The sequence below is a fragment of the Podarcis filfolensis genome, assembly GCF_964270895.1.
Source record: "Podarcis filfolensis genome assembly, chromosome: 12".
Classification (NCBI taxonomy): domain Eukaryota; kingdom Metazoa; phylum Chordata; class Lepidosauria; order Squamata; family Lacertidae; genus Podarcis; species Podarcis filfolensis.
This window is the reverse complement of record NC_139614.1, coordinates 33510504-33526245: the sequence shown is the minus strand read 5'-3', so window position 1 is coordinate 33526245 and position 15742 is coordinate 33510504. Positions and strand designations below refer to the sequence as shown.

At 43.0% G+C, this 15742-nt stretch overlaps 1 protein-coding gene across 17 annotated transcripts in view; it reads left to right on the top strand.

The window, feature by feature from the left end:
• Window positions 1-15742, top strand: part of ADAM22 (ADAM metallopeptidase domain 22) — a 204640-nt gene that overhangs the window by 135081 nt on the left and 53817 nt on the right. For all 17 annotated transcript variants that reach the window (XR_014540312.1, XM_083578538.1, XM_083578539.1 and 14 more), the window contains one exon: window positions 15396-15478. Coding sequence is in view for 16 of the 17 variants with exons in the window: in XM_083578538.1 (XP_083434664.1) it covers window positions 15396-15478 (83 nt within the window). In the remaining variant the exon portion in view is untranslated. The remainder of the gene's footprint in view (window positions 1-15395; window positions 15479-15742) is intronic.

Here is a 15742-nt window from a genome sequence, read left to right as displayed (position 1 = left end):
TCACTCAGTGAGCTTACCCCGTGAGTGAGGGTTTGAACCTTCTTCTTCTGGGCCCAACACTCTGACCACTGCCCTATAAAGATTGGTAATTAAAATATGCACACACACAAAATTGCCTTAAACAATGCAGCAATGAAAATAGGAGACTCAGGTCAAGAGACCAAGGCAATGTCTCTTATTAACACAGGTGTGTTAACAACTTACCGTTGACTATAATAGTGGGGGTGGGGAAGAGGGGTAGTGAAATTGGCAGAGAGAAAGCCTCCTTTGTGGCAACAGTGAGATGCCAGGATTTAAGAAGTGGCAGTAGCTGAAAGGCGACTGCTCTGGGGGCAAGGGACATAGGGCCTTATATTGAGTCAGACCACTAGTCTATGTACCTCAATATTGTCTCCATTTGACTGGCAGCAGCTCTCTGGAGATGATGGGGATTGAACTTGCGACCTTCTGCATACAAAGCAGACCCCGCCCCCAAGCTCTGGGCTTCTTTCCCCAAGAAAGGAAGAGTTGCGGCAGCCATGAATGCCAGTTATGCCTCTCCAGCCTTTGGAAAGATGTGTGTTTTAAGTATGGATCCATTCAGTCATACATTTAAAGAGAGTCCCTGTTATGAATACAGCTTATGAAAATCTGATGCTAAGAAAGGACAGGAATGGGCATCTGTTTCTCTCCGTTGGGCATTATACATAAAAGGTGAAAATCTAAACACTTTGGATCACTAGCAAGTCTCTCTCTTTTTTTTTACCAAATTAGGTTCTGATTCTTCAAGGCATTCTAATATTAGAATACCTCTTTAGCATAGTTTAAAGACAATGCAGTGCATTTTGGCAGTTTTCGTGGCAGACACCGTATAGGAATGCTCAAGACTTTTAATAATAAATGTGGAGTCATTTGTGGCTATAAAGCCAGTGGCAGAGCAATAAAATTTTATAAGGCACGGGGGAGATTGGAGGTGCTCTTTCCATGCTGACTCCGTCCCCCTGTTATGTGCTGGGGTCACTATGGAGGGACTGCCCTCACAGCAGTTTTGGGCTGTTCCTGATGGGAAGAGGGAGGTGGCATATACGTCAATTTCTCTGCCTGAAATTTAAAGCCCCTTATAGGATTGCAGCTGGTATATTATCCTAACCTGATTAAAGATGAGTCCATTTCTGCCTCAAGCGACACGGCAGGATCAATGAGCATCTCTCAGACTGTGAACCTGATCGCTTAGGGGGAAGCTCAGTCATCTCCAGAACCTCAGTTTATTGGCCCTCATCCAGTCCATTGTCTCATCAGGATGCTGATTAAGGACACCCACTGGCCCTATTCAGGTACTCATTGCCAGGCTTAACTAAGCTGATGAGGAGGGGAGAGAGTAGACAAGCATGCTAGCTCTGCCTTCTGTCCCCATCACCTTCTGCAGGTTTGAGGATGACTTTTGTGTAGTGGGGAAGCCTCCTTGTGGGAGGTCCCACATAAGACCCTCCTCAGGTCCATGGAAACTACTCTGCTCTTGCAGAAAAGTCCCGCTTGAAAATACAGAAAGTGTAGGCACTCTCTTGCACGCTCTCAACTCACCTTATTTGTTTTTTTAAAGCCCATCAATGAATGCCTGATTCCGACTATTTTATTCTTTGATTTTGATTATTTAATAACTGTACCACTTAATATATTAAAAAAGATCTGTACAAAAAACTGAAGCAACGGCAGACAACTTAAATGAAACATTACAAAAATGCATATGAATATCAGTGCAAAATTACTAATATATATAGAATCCTCAGCTGAGGATTATATATATATAAAAAAATCGTTATAGTTCCTCACCTGAATTAAACCTGAAGGAAAGAAATTACAATGCAGCTGGTTCTCATTCGGTTTACCACTGTGTGGATTTACTTAGTCTCCTTATGCTTTCTTGTTACATCTGTCACTGCCGACTAGAGCTATAGCTGCACTCAATTCAAGTAACCCAAGAAATCAGTTTATTCTCTTTCCGTCCATTTCACCCTCTAGGGAGACAAACACTACAAAAAGTTTTGCGCGTGCCACTAAATTTCTCCTAGGGTTGCCCGGTTAGAATTTCAAAGCTCAAATTTCACTGCTTCACAGTTCTTTTGGCAGTTTGTGTATGCTCAGTTAGGGAGCTTCCAAGCAGTGGCTATTTTGTGGTGGGATTGAGTCACATTTTGTGCAGAAATCATTTTGTGAAAGTGTGGTTGATTGGAAGGCATAGTGCAGCAAACCCATTTCCCCAGAAGGCTGGACTTATTTCAATAAGGAAAGCAGTGGGAAAATGCACTAGGTTGAGACTTGCTTTGATGCAACATCATCTAACCTCCCTGCAGACAAATCAGAGTGAAGGCTCATTAAATAGCCAGTCATCATTCCTTCCTACCTATGAATGCTCTATAAACAGGTGGTCTGAAAGTGCTCTTGCTTCCTGCACTTTTCTCTGTTTTAGACCCGCTCCCACCATGATTTGCAATGAGGAAGGGGGCTGTTGATCTAACTCAATGCAGCTGCCGTATATTGTGCAATGTGGCCTTTAATTCTGCACTTAAAGAGCATTTCTGAATTCAAAAGTTAGGTGGATGTCCTCCTCCTCCTCCAATAATTCTCATTCACTAATTGCTCATACGTGACAGCCAAAATACACTTTTGCATTGGAAGCTGGCTTTAGGGAGAACCAAATGGAAACTAACAAGAGAGGCTTGGCAGGAAGAAACTAAAAGGAGAGAGAGCACTTAGGACTATTTTGTCAGCAATATGTTGATGGCACACAGCTCTACTTCTTTACATTTGCAGGTGAGGCAGTGGATGTGCTGGATTGTTGGCTTGCCTCAGTAATGGTCCGGGTGAGAGCCAAGCTCAATCCAGATAAGACTAAAGCACAGCTAGTGGGGATGATGGGAGTTGTAGTCCAGCAACACTGGGAGGGCCACAGGTTCACCCCGACTCCCAGATTTGTATGAGTGCCTCAGAATGGTGGAGGCTTGGAAAACCTTTGTTTATTTTTGTTGTTGTTGGCCAATCCATGAAAAATCCCAGCAAGGGCACTTTGTGAACCCGAATGAAAGCGCGAGTGAGCAATGTTTGTTTTTGTTTTGATAATCCGGAGTCTGATCTTGGGTCAAGTGAGCCCAGACTTTCTGCACCATTGTGATGATGCAGTACAACAGAACAGTGGAATTATTGTTTTGCTGTATCTTTTGACTCCATTTTTAGATGAAGGCTTCTTCCAAAAATAAGTCAGCCACAACACAAGAGTATGAAAAACAAAACTACAAAGGATTGTTCGATGCATTTCAATAACCTGCTTAAAAAAACCAGTTACGGGAAAGACGACAAAAATAAGTTATGTAAGGGGCACATTGTTTTTGCACCATTTTTAAACAATCCAGTTGTTTCGGCTGCCAGGTATAGAATTTGTAAACCGAATCACATATGTATACAACAAGGTGCCTATTTCAGTTCTTGTGTATTAAAGAGCTGCTAGCTTCACCCATTTATTCTCCCAAGCTTTGTTTGACTGCCTTTTCCCCATGCAGCTTCTTTGATTGGAGATAAAGGCTGGAGGAAAATATATTTTTTTGGTGGGGCGTTGCAGGGGCAGTCAGCAGATGTCCAGTCTTTCCCCCACAAATCCCCCTCCCCTGCAGTCACATCACTTGAGGAAACATGGGTTTAGGAACACACATTTGCTAAGACAACCAGTAATTCTGTTCAGGGTCACAAGCCCAATTCACACTGCAACATAATTTGGCATGTAGGCAAATGAGCAGCAGTTGGTTTTGCCATGGAAGAGATGACATCACTGTTCAATTGCATTCATATGAGACAAGGTGAGATGGAGAAAACATGCCTTTGGGTTGTTGTGCAGCTGCGGGAATGGTAACAAGCAGTTTTTGCAGGCCCTAAGATTTATTTTAGCACCAGCAATTGAGATGCATGCAAGGATACTGAAAAGCTGCATCTTCAGAATACCAGATTTCCTTGTTGACTGGCAAACCTGCTCTCACGCTAAGCTGTCAGGACTGAAACCAGTGGCACTGGCTGTGGTTTAGGTGGGAAGAGGTACTAGAGAAACAGAAGCCCCCTCCACCCCCTCTACCCCTCCATGAGTCTGTCATATATTATTGTTCTTTCCTTTAGGCAATCTGGGATTCTTCCAGACTCCCAACATACAGTTACAGCGGATCACTGTGGCCTTTTATCTCTCTTTGATTATCATTCTGTCATTGGGATTGCCACCGAGATAAAAGGGCTGCTGGTCTGAATAATCTGCACCAGTCCCCTTTCCTGTTAAGTATTCAGATCTGTTCCCTGCTGTTTCTTAAAAACAACACACTCACTCCGCCCCCGCCCCCCTTAGACATTCTGTTCATCCATCTATCGGAAACAAGATCCAAACGCAACAGCCTTGGCTAATGGTTCTGACTGTATTCAAACAATGTACTAAATGGCAGGAATTGCCACTTTGGTGCCAGATGTGACAAAATGCAAAAAAAAGTACCTTTTTGACATACTCATAGGTAGACAGTCATTTTGGTGGTTAACAGGCCTATGTGCATATTGTGTGCGTATCTTCTGGGATGCTGCGATGGGGGCATATATAGTGTGAAAGGTGCAACAAAATTCAAATGCATGTAATTGCCAGAGTTGGCAAATTACTTGTAGGTTGCACATTTGCTGCCCGGGGTTCCTTTGGAGGAAGGTGCAAGGGAATACATCTAATAATTAATAAATATTTCCTTACATTGGGGTATAGCTCATGGAGGAATTCAGTCATGTGTGAATTGTCTCCCAAGAAATGCAAATGTCTCTTTGGCCATAGCCAAGTGGTAGAAAGTGTGCTTTGCATGTAGAATCTCTGCCATCACCAGATACGATGGGGGAAGACTCATGTCTGAAACCCTTGCAGAGCGGCTGCCAATCCGGGTAGGTAATGCTGACATAGATGGGCTGATGTCCTCGCTCAATGTTCATGGCAGCTTCCTGTTCCTTTTCCCTAAGCCTAGATGGATGCACTATGGTAGAAGATGGTTTGCTGAGAACTCCTTGGCTTGTTCTTGCAACACATTCTTAGCTGCTTGCATAATTTTTACCCTTGCCATTCTGCTTCCCAGTCACCTTGAATCTGAGAAGATTCCTAGACTATGAATAGGTTGTGATACATCAACAGCTCCTGTAGGCGATGTGGTAAAATGCATTCTCCTCCGTAGATGTGAGGAACTAAACTAGCTGTCCTCTATAGTACTTTCAAAATGTGTGTTTATAGACAATGCCTTATTAATTTCTACTTCATGAAAAGGGTGTAAAAAGCAGCAGGAACTGTCAGTGTCAGAGCTGCACTTGATGTTTAGGTGTAAAGGATCAGAAACCCAAATCGCTTGGTCTTCTCTGTTTTCATTATTCCTCTTTTGCCCAATCATGGTAGCATCAAGGTTTACTGCTTAACTATTACAGGCGGTGTGCATTTAACTTGTTCCATCTGTGCCAGGTTTCCCGCTTGCACAGTGGGATGGACACACCTGCCATGTGCCCCTAAATCTGTTTGGGGTTTCCTCTCAACCCTCCAGAGCAGATTTCGGAGGGTGTAGGGTGTATGCAGGGGAAGAAAGTTCTGTTGCACAAGCAGAAATCCTTGAAGTGGCAGAATGAGTTGTTTGGATACCACCCATTGTCATCATTATTGATTACACTGGGCAACAATTTTTTTACTTTTTGAATGTTGTCTAGATTTCTACAACTGATTTAGGGTATTTTTGCACTGCTGAATCAGGAAATGGCATCCGTTTCTCTCCATCAGGTCAGGTTTACTGTAAACTGAATGGTGGGCATTGATAAAGGTAAGTACACATAAATTGCATGTTGCTTCACCATTTTTCAAACTTCAGGGCTTGAACTTCCGTTTCTTAGAACTCCTGGAATGCTCAGCGACAGGGAGGTCTCTCTTCAGAGTCCAACAGTAGTCAGCCATCATGACTGTGTCCCAGCGACCCTGATACCTGGTCTCCATCTCTTTCATGTCCTGATGGAATCTCTCCCCCTGCTCGTCACTCATTGAACCCAGGTTTTCAGGAAACCGGTCCATATGTGAAAATAGGTAGTGCATCTTGACGCTCATGTTGCAGCCCAGGTTTCTGAAAGCAGTCAGCATGTTGTTGACAAGTTCTGTGTAGTTTCTGGCCTTATTGTTGCCAAGAAAGTTCTTCACTACCAGAACAAATGCCTTCCACGCTTCCAGTTCCACTTCGTTCATTGAGTTTCTGAACTCTGGATCTCTGATGAGCTGATGGATCTGAGGACCGTCAAAGATGCCAGCTTTCAACTTCTCCATGGTCAATCCTGGAAAAGCCTGGCACAAGTAAGTGAAGCAGTCACCATCCTTGTCCAGAGCCTTGGTGAACTGCTTGATTAAGCCGAGCTTGATGCAGCGGTGGGAAGAGTATTGTCTCTGTCCACCAGAGGGTCGTTGATGACGTTCCTTTCTTTGCAAGGAACCAATTCCTCCCACACAGGCCAGTCCTTCTTCGTGTAATGCTGAGCACGGTCCCTACTATCCCACATGCACAGAAAACATGGGTACTTGGTGAAGCCAGACTGTTGTCCCAACAATAAGTTCACCATCTTCAGGTCAACCCAAATAAACCACTTATGCTGATCATAACCAATTTTCTCCAGCACATATTTCACCGCTTCATAGTTCTCCTTCAGTGTACTCGAGTGAGCCAGGGGTATAGAGGCAAACTGGTTGTCGTTGTGTAGCAGAACACATTTCAGTGATCGCTTGCTGCTGTCAATGAACAGTCTCCAATCTTTGGGTTCGTACTGTGGCACTCCAAGCTTGAGCAGAAGCTGCGCAATATCTGCACAGTACACCAAGTCCTTCTCTTAGAAAAAACGGAGGTACTCTTGATGCCTGTTGTGGAGGAAGCTGATCCGAGCACTGTCAGAGAGGAGGTTTTTTTCCTTCAGTCTGGATGCCAACAGTTCGGCAGAGTCCTTTGACAAGCTGAGGTCGCGAACTAGATCATTCAACTCCTTTTGGGAAAATGGATGTGGAGCATCATCTTCAAGAACCACTTCTTCTTCTTCTTGTCCTTCAACACTGGAGGCATCTTTGTCACTAATGTCAGGAAGTTCTCCAAAGATAGGCACTGGAATTTCATCACAATGAGCTACAGAACAACGTGCTGATTGAAGATCAGGATACTTCGTGGGGTGGCTGCCCCATTAACTTAGTTTTGATCCCCCAACTTTATGCTTTGCCGCACCAATTTATGGAATATTTCGAGGTTTTATGACTTCAAACTGATCCCTTTTTGACATAATCACCCAGAACTATCGGACCTGAATACTTCTTGTCATTAAAATAATAATTTCCAATCAAAACAATTATTCGACATGCCATTTTACCCCCACCAACTTCTTCTAAAATGCTCCACATAAGCGTACATGTGAACAAAAACGTAAAAAAATGACGTGGCCATAGCTCAAAAACTTGACCTCATTGAGCAAAACCAATGTGATTTTTGGATTCAGCGCATCAGATTCGTCCTAAATCAACTGAAAAAACGCAGACAACAAATTTGTTGTTGACCAGTGTTATTAATATATCAAAATTAATATGTATAAACTAATACACACACCTATGTCTATAGCATCATCAGGAGGCATACTGCTTTACAGAATTCAAGAGGATAGGTCCCTGCCCCGAGGAGCTTACAAGATAAAATTTCTCATTACGGAAGCAACAAAGGAAAGGAAGACGGGATAAACAGGAGAAGCAGGATGCATTCGTTGCTGTGGTATGTGCCATCTTAGGTTCCTCAGCCTTTAGTACCACCTCAAAAAATATTCCAAAAGGCACCAAATTCTGCAAAAAATCTGCCAGATTCCACCACAATTGCCCCCTCCAAACCTCTTTCCTCAAACTCCAACTCTCCACAGCCCTCAAAGGTCGGTGCAAAGACTCCTGGGATTATTAGCCTTTTCTCCCACTGTTTACGTGCCATTTTTGCATTTTTCGTGCTCTAAGGCCTTTTTCGTCAGTTCCTTTCTTCAATCAAATATTTGCTCCTGCAGGACTTTTTAAGGGAACGGGCACATTTTCCTTCTGCTTCACACTGACGTTCCATTGAGGAATGCAGAGTCTTGATACTTGCAAGAAGATACTGTGCAACAAGAAAAGAGCAGAAATGCTTCCTTTATGTAGGTCAGTGATATTCACTACAAAGTTGCCAGGGGCCTCTTTTAAATCTAGGAGATGTGTTCATGGAGGGACTTAATAAAATGCAGTTCGTAATGCTAAAGCTAAATCGTGATTCCTTTAAATGCTAAGGAAAGGAAATTACTTCAGATTTTGTGCCCTCAAGCCCAAGTGCACATGTTTGTAACATTCCTCACAAAGGGAGCCGCTGCCTTGCCGCTGCCTATCAATTGCTTATCCCCTCTTCAGCCTTGGAAGTCCCATTCCAGGGAGTCCCGCCTGGCCCCATCTCTGTTGCCCTTCTGTTGACAGGTGAGAAGGCTTCACAGTTTTGGCTGCTTTTTGTCCTGCTGTGTTTTTACTTAGTGTTGCTATACAGTAGCTTTGCTTTTTCATGATTGTCTTCATACTGGATTGATTAGTTACATAGGCTCAGGTGGAGAGATCAGCATATACATATGATGATAAGTGTGTAAGTACAGAAAGCCACAAAGACCATCTATGGGCCAATAAATCGTGGCATATACCCCCTACGCTCAACAGATGGTGCCACACTTCTAAAAGCTAAAGAAGCTATTGCACTGCTCTGGAAAGAACATCACCAGCATCTCCTTAACCGCAACCTCCCCCATAGCTGCTGAGGTCCTCTCACAAATTCTGCAAAAACAAATTAGAGATGAGCTTGCAGTATCTCCAAATTTGGGAGAGTTGTGTACAGCTATTAACCAAATGAGAAACAAGAAAGCCAGAGGACCTGTCGAAGTCTTCAAAGTGGGCATAATTGAATTTACACAACAACTTCATAAGCTCATCGAAAAAATCTGGGAGAGAGAGGAGATCCCAGCAGACTTTAGGGATGCCAAAATTAGCACCTTTAAATAATAATAAAAGATGACAGAACGGATTGCTATCTTTATCAGCTGTGGCCAGCAAAATTCTTGCAAGGATCTTAGCAAACCATCTTCTAACTATATCCGAGGCTACTCTTCCTGAATCCCTAAATGGTTTGCAGCCTTCTAGGGAGACAGCGTACATGATTTTCACTGCTCGACAGCTTCAGGAAAAATGCAGAGAGCAAAACCAACCCCTGTATATGGCATTTCTTGACCTGACTAAGGCCTTCGACACTGTAAATCGTAATGCCCTGTGGACTGTCCTCCTGAAAATCGGCTGCCCAACAGGCAGGGAGTTCCAGAGAGTTGGTGCTGCTGCGCTAAGGAACTGATTTCTTGCAAGTGCAGAATGAGTGAACGGCACAAGCTAAGGAGCTCAGGATTACAGACCTGAAGGAAACCTGTGCCACAACCACAACTTAAGAAATTAGGGAAAGGAAGCTGGCAGGAAGGGTAGAAAGCTGTAAACAACAGCAGGAGGTATGCTACTCCCAAGGCCATCTGGTGAATACCACTCATTCAGGACATTCTCTGTGGTCTACAGCAATCACTAAAAATAGCTTGTCTTGCTCACCTAATTTCTAGAGCCACTGACCCAGTTCATAACTCAGTGACTTTTAAACATTTCTATAATGCAGCTGAAATATCCATCTTAAGTGGGACAAAGAGACACACACACACACACACACACACACACACACACGAGGAATGCTGTGCTCTTTGAAACACTAGTCCATCTTTTCCATTTCTCTAGAAAGTTTTGTTTTTATTATTGGCATACATTCTTGAAAAGCTGCAATTGTAGACGGTTTCCAGCATCAGATCTCAGATGCAGATTTGGCTTAAGTTTAGCTGTAGGCCTTGAGCCTGGCTCTCAAATAGCACATTGATGCAGTCAAGCAAAGAGGACTCATTAATAAAAAAAGCAGTGAGTGTGCACCCTCTATAATATAGTAGTTGTTGTTCCCGGTTTGAAAGTGCTACTCGTAAGAGACCAGAAGTTTCAGCAGAGCAGGTGGCAGGTGAATTCCTTGGTCAGAACTACACATTGAGCGCCTAAAACAATTGGGCCTCTTTGGGAGGAAATGATTCGGAGAGTGGGAATGGCTGTAGCTCGGTGGCAGAAAACCCTGGCTTTCAACCCTGGCCATCTCCCAGGCTGCCAGCCTTTGCAGAACAGGGATGGACCATATGTGGTCCTCCCAATCTTGTTAAGACTCCCATCAGCCCCAGACAGCATGGTCAATACCCATGGTTGGGCATGGGGTGTTATTCGAAAAGTTCTAAAGTCTTCCATAAAGGTCAAGATCGCTATTCTGAACATTGGCCTTAAAATAATGAACCGACAGCTCAAAACTACACACAACACTCGGCCCTGGGAAAGAGGCAAGAAGGTGAAGGGAGGCCAAGCCACTTCACACTTCGAGCCTCAGGGCATGGGAAGATGCCGCATGTGCTCTGCTGCTCACTGACATCTGGCCAAGGAGACGTGGCAGCATCTGCTAGGAAAGCGGCCTCTTAATTGCTTCCCTGTAAAGATGAAGGAACTGGCTTTGAATGTCGCCTAAGAGAGGACAAAAAGGCAAGAAAGCTGGGGACCATTTTTCTGTGCCCTTTTAGACCGGTAGGAGTCAGAATCATATAACCGTAGAGTTGGAAGGGATGCCAAGATTCATCCAACCCCCTGCAATGCAGGAATCTCAACTAAAGCATCCATGACAGATGGCCATCCAAACCTCTGCTTTTATATATATTGGAAGCTGTCCAGAGTGGCTGGGGCAACCCAGTCAGATGGGTGGGGTACAAATGATAAAATTATCAACAACAACAACTGTTATGTACTGAGTTGAATAGGATCCAAAATGCAGCAGTCTGATTGGTCCTAGAACAATAGGATCCAGAATGCAGCAGTCTGATTGGTCCACAGGAGCTACCCAATCACAATGAAGATGATGGAGATGAAGAGATCACCACCTCCCAAGGGAGTCCATTCCACTGTCAAGCAGCTCTTACCGTCAGAAAGTTCTTCCTGATGTTTAGTCGGAATCTCCTTTCTTGTTTGTAGCTTGAATCCATTCATTTTGAGTCCTGCCTTCTGGAGCAGGAGAAAACAAGCTTGCTCCATCCTCCATGAGGCAGCCCTTTAGATATTTGAAGATGGCTACTATAACTCCTCTCCGTCTCCTCAGTTCCAGGCTAAACTTGCCCAATTCCTTCAACTGTTCCTCATAAGTTTCCATACCCTTGATCATCTCAGTTGCCCAGAGTCAGATTCATGCTTTTGCTCCCAGCACATGCCTAGGAGACAGGCCAAGAAGGGCCGAACTACATGATCAATTGCATGTATGAAAACCCTGAGAGTTTCTTCTACAAAAGAAGGAAGCCTTGGCATAGGTCTTACTTAGAACAAAGAGACTCTCTCTCTCTCTCTCTCTCTCTCTCTCTCTCTCTCTCTCTGTGTGTGTGTGTGTGTCTTAGTCCTTTCTCCAAGCCACTTACACCCTCTCCACCCCGACAGGAGTTTGGAAAAGGATTTACACTGTTTAAGAATGCTGTAGAAGGAAATGCATTGGGCAGGGAGCTGTAAGAGAAAGGTTGTGGGCAGTTTGCTTGCACACATACAAAGAAACACACTCTGCTGCCTCATATAGAGTCAGACCATTGGTTCATCCCAACATTGTCTACGCTAAGTTGGGGAAGGGACACCAGTGGCCTTCCTTACAATGTTGGACTATGTCTCCCATCATCCTTGACCATTTGCTGGGACTGATGGGAGTTGGAGTCTGGAGGGCACCATCTTCCCCACCCCTGCCCTAATGTATCTCAGTGCCGAAGCTTCTTTTTATACCAGCATTTTGCTGGTGAGTTGTGTTTTCTTTCTTTCTTTCTTTCTTTCTTTCTTTCTTTCTTTCTTATTTATGATTTTAAATTTTATACATTTTGATAATTTTACAATCATTTTAATATTTCAAAACTCGACTTCCTCCTCTTTCTGCGGTTCCTTAAATTTATTTTTTATATTTTCTGCATATTCCAAATTAACTTAATTTACCCATTTATTCAACTGCTTTAAATATATACACTTATAAAACTTATAATCCTGCCATTGTTCTTATCTGTTTACAGCTTATTTGTAAATATTCAATAAACCATTTCCATTCTTTTATAAAAAAGTTTATCTTGATTTCTTATTTTGCCATTTCTGCATATTCCGTAAGTTTTTGTATCCATACTTCTTTCGCTGGGACTTCTTCTTCTTTCCATTTTTGGGCAATGCTTGCCACTTGCAACATTCTTGCATATATGAATAAATTTCTATACATTTTGGGTAGCTCTGTGCCTATAATTCCCAAAAGGAAAGCTTCTGGTTTTCTTTACAAATGTTGTTTTAAACATATTTTTCAGTTCATTATGTATCATTTCCTAGTAAGCTTTAATCTTACTACAAGACCACCACATACGATAAAAATAACCTTCTTTCTCTTTACATTTCCAACACTTATTTGATTTTGATTTCATACCATACTTAATGACTGTTTTTTCTTCAAGTGCCACAGTTGTGTTTGTGGCCAAGCACCATTTTGTGTTTGCTTCCTCTTCCTCACACGCCATACACACCCACCAACACCGATTGGCTCAGCAAAGAACATACCTAAAACTTGGAAGCAATGCACTATCTTGCTACTGACTTAATCTTGTGGACGCTTCAGTAATTGGTAATTAGATTTAGCTACATGCTGAGGGTAGTGATTTTCTAAACCCAGTGACCTTGGAATGGCTGCCTGCTGAAGAAAAGGTTAATCATCAGTTGGCATTTTGCAAATAATTCAGAACTCATTAGCTTGACCAAGGAAAGGCAATACTGTGACTAGCAAATAATGTCACTGATTTTGTCTCCTCTACCCTCGGGCTAGCAAGTGGTTGAAGGATGTCTAAATGGGAACTGAGCGGAGTGACATTTTATTGCTACCTGGGAGTGCTGTGTTTAGTTCAGTGGCTGGGAGCCAGCTTCTCCAGGTTACTTGTTTGCTGGAATTTGAGATACGCAGAAGGAGGCAGGAGGTGATTTCAGACATACATCATTTTATTTGTAATCTGTCTTTCCATAGTTAAAACCATGCTAAAGGAAGCTTACCGACATGGAAAAAAACCCCACGTAATTACAAATATAACAAGAACAGTAAACAATAAATAAAACACATTGAGGGCTACACAACCAAATCAAACAATTTCCACGTTAAATCACAACAAGATCTAAAAATAAAGATACAAAAAATAATAATCTCAATAAGAACAACGCCCCCTAAACAATTTACCAACCCAAGAGTCTCTACAGCATCCTCAGCTTTTGTAGCTGGAGTCAGTCAGAGCTCCACCCTCCCAAGGCAGGGAGCAGGTCTTCCAGGACTCGCAGCCAAGAATGTATCAGACTTGAGTCATATTCATAGTTGACCCATTGAAACAAATGTGATTAAGTTATTATTGACTAACTTGTTCTTTGATTTTAATGGGTTTACTCTGAGTTAGGCTGTATACACACTCCTGCTTGCCCTGCACCAGTGCACTCCTGCTACATGATGTTGACCACAATCCGTGTCTCTTCTGTACCTGTCCTGTTGTTTCTTACGAAGTGCTCCGTTTTTATGCTTTAAATGATAACATCTTGGAAGTCCCGGGTCTCAAGGAGATTAGACTGGCCTCGACCAGGGCCAAGGCCTTTTCGGCTGTGGCCCCGGTCTGGTGGAATGCTCTGTCACAAGAGACCAGGGCCCTGTGGGATCTGACATCTTTCTGCAGGGCCTGCAAGACAGAGCTGTTCCAACAGGCCTTTGCCGGGGTCCAGTCTGACTCCCCTTCTCTCCTTAGAAGAACTTTCATGAAAGTGGCCTCCCAACTTTGCTCACAGGCTCATATAAGATCAGTATAAACTGTTAGGCCTGGTGAGCATTTAAGGTCCCCATCCCTAATTTGTGGGTTGCCATCTGATTGGATCTCACTTTGAGTCTGATTTTATTTTAGGATGTATTTTAATTGATTGCTTGATTTTATGGTAATATGTTATATATTTGATGTTAGCCACTCTGAGCCCAGTTTTGGCCAGGGAGGGCAGGGTATAAATATTATTATTATTATTATTATTATTATTATTATTATTATTACTACTACTACTACTACTACTACTATTTCCCCTCCCAAACCAGTTTCTATCCAAACAGGAAAAAGAACCACCAAGCTGCGTTTTAAGCTGGTAATGCACACACTGCCCTAGTCTGATATTTTATAGTATAAAATGCATTTTATTAATTTTTGCTATATTCTTTCACCCACTATTGCAAACAGTGGATTGGTCATATATACCAATGTTTATAGCAGACTGAAATTAGTTTACTGCAGATGAGTTATGGGATGCGTCACGCTACAACAACACCCACCCACTCACCCCCAGCTAGACCTGAGACTGTTGCATGGGGAGAAATGAACACGACTTCAATCACACATGCTTTGAGTTAATTTCAATCGTGCATATAAGAAAATATTAGAGGGAGGGTCCAAAGGCTTCCCGGAAAAGGGGAGCTTCTAGAAGGCAGTTCAGGAATAAACGACCGCCAAGAGGAAATGGGCAGCAGCACCAAGCGATGGAAGGCCAATCTATTTATCGGTAATCCGCATAAACATGGTTATATGCGTAAGTTAGTGTGTGAGTTTGTGCCTATATTACTTTTCCGTGTCTCCTGTTAGTTACGTTTATTGTTGATAAGTAATAAGCGATTTTTGTCTTGTAGTACTGGTTCCAACTGGCCAGCTGTTCTGGTTATGTTCTACCAATGTTCTTCATAGAGTAATATGCTTTTGTGTGTGTGTGTGTGTGTGTGTGTGTGTGTGTGTGTGTATATATATATATATATATATATATAAAAATATATATATCACAGGCTGAACCTCCACATTTTGGTGGATGTAGACAATCCGAGATCCACATTCAGCCAACCTTGGGCGTTCGCTCCAATTGTAATACGTGTAAAGTCAGAGTGAATCACGAGAAAATGCTTGTGTTCAAAGCTCTTCAGTTATTTACGTGGCACTCAGGTTAACCCCTTGCATCAGCAATTGTAATGAAACCTAGTCCACCTACTGTATCAGCAAAGGTAGGAATAGGTATGACTATCCTGTTCTCATTTACTTCAACCTGGCTGACTTGTGTTGTTTTGAGAAACACTGCTCTCTCTCTCTGTGTGTGTGTGTGTGTGTGTGTGTGTGTGTGTGTGTAGTGTTGTGAACTCAAAAGTCTCTGTTTCTAATTGCAGGGCGGGGAGCACTGTTATTACCAAGGTCACATCCGAGGGAATTCAGAATCGTTTGTTGCCCTGTCAACCTGCCATGGACTTCAGTAAGTTTGTCTAAGATGTTGTATGAAAATAGCTAACTTGAAAAAAAAAAGGGGTGAACTTTCTAGCACAAGTTCTGTAGAGTGTGTGCTTTGCCATGGCCTGGCAGCCCCAGACCCAAATTACCATCAATGGCAGCACCATCTGCAGCAGTGACAAGGGTGCTGAAGAAAATGCTTCTTGCACATTGCCATTGATTGCAGGTCAGAGGGCTCCAGAGGGCTCCAGGAGTGACGGGCATCTCCAGTGTTTACTGAGCTGACCTG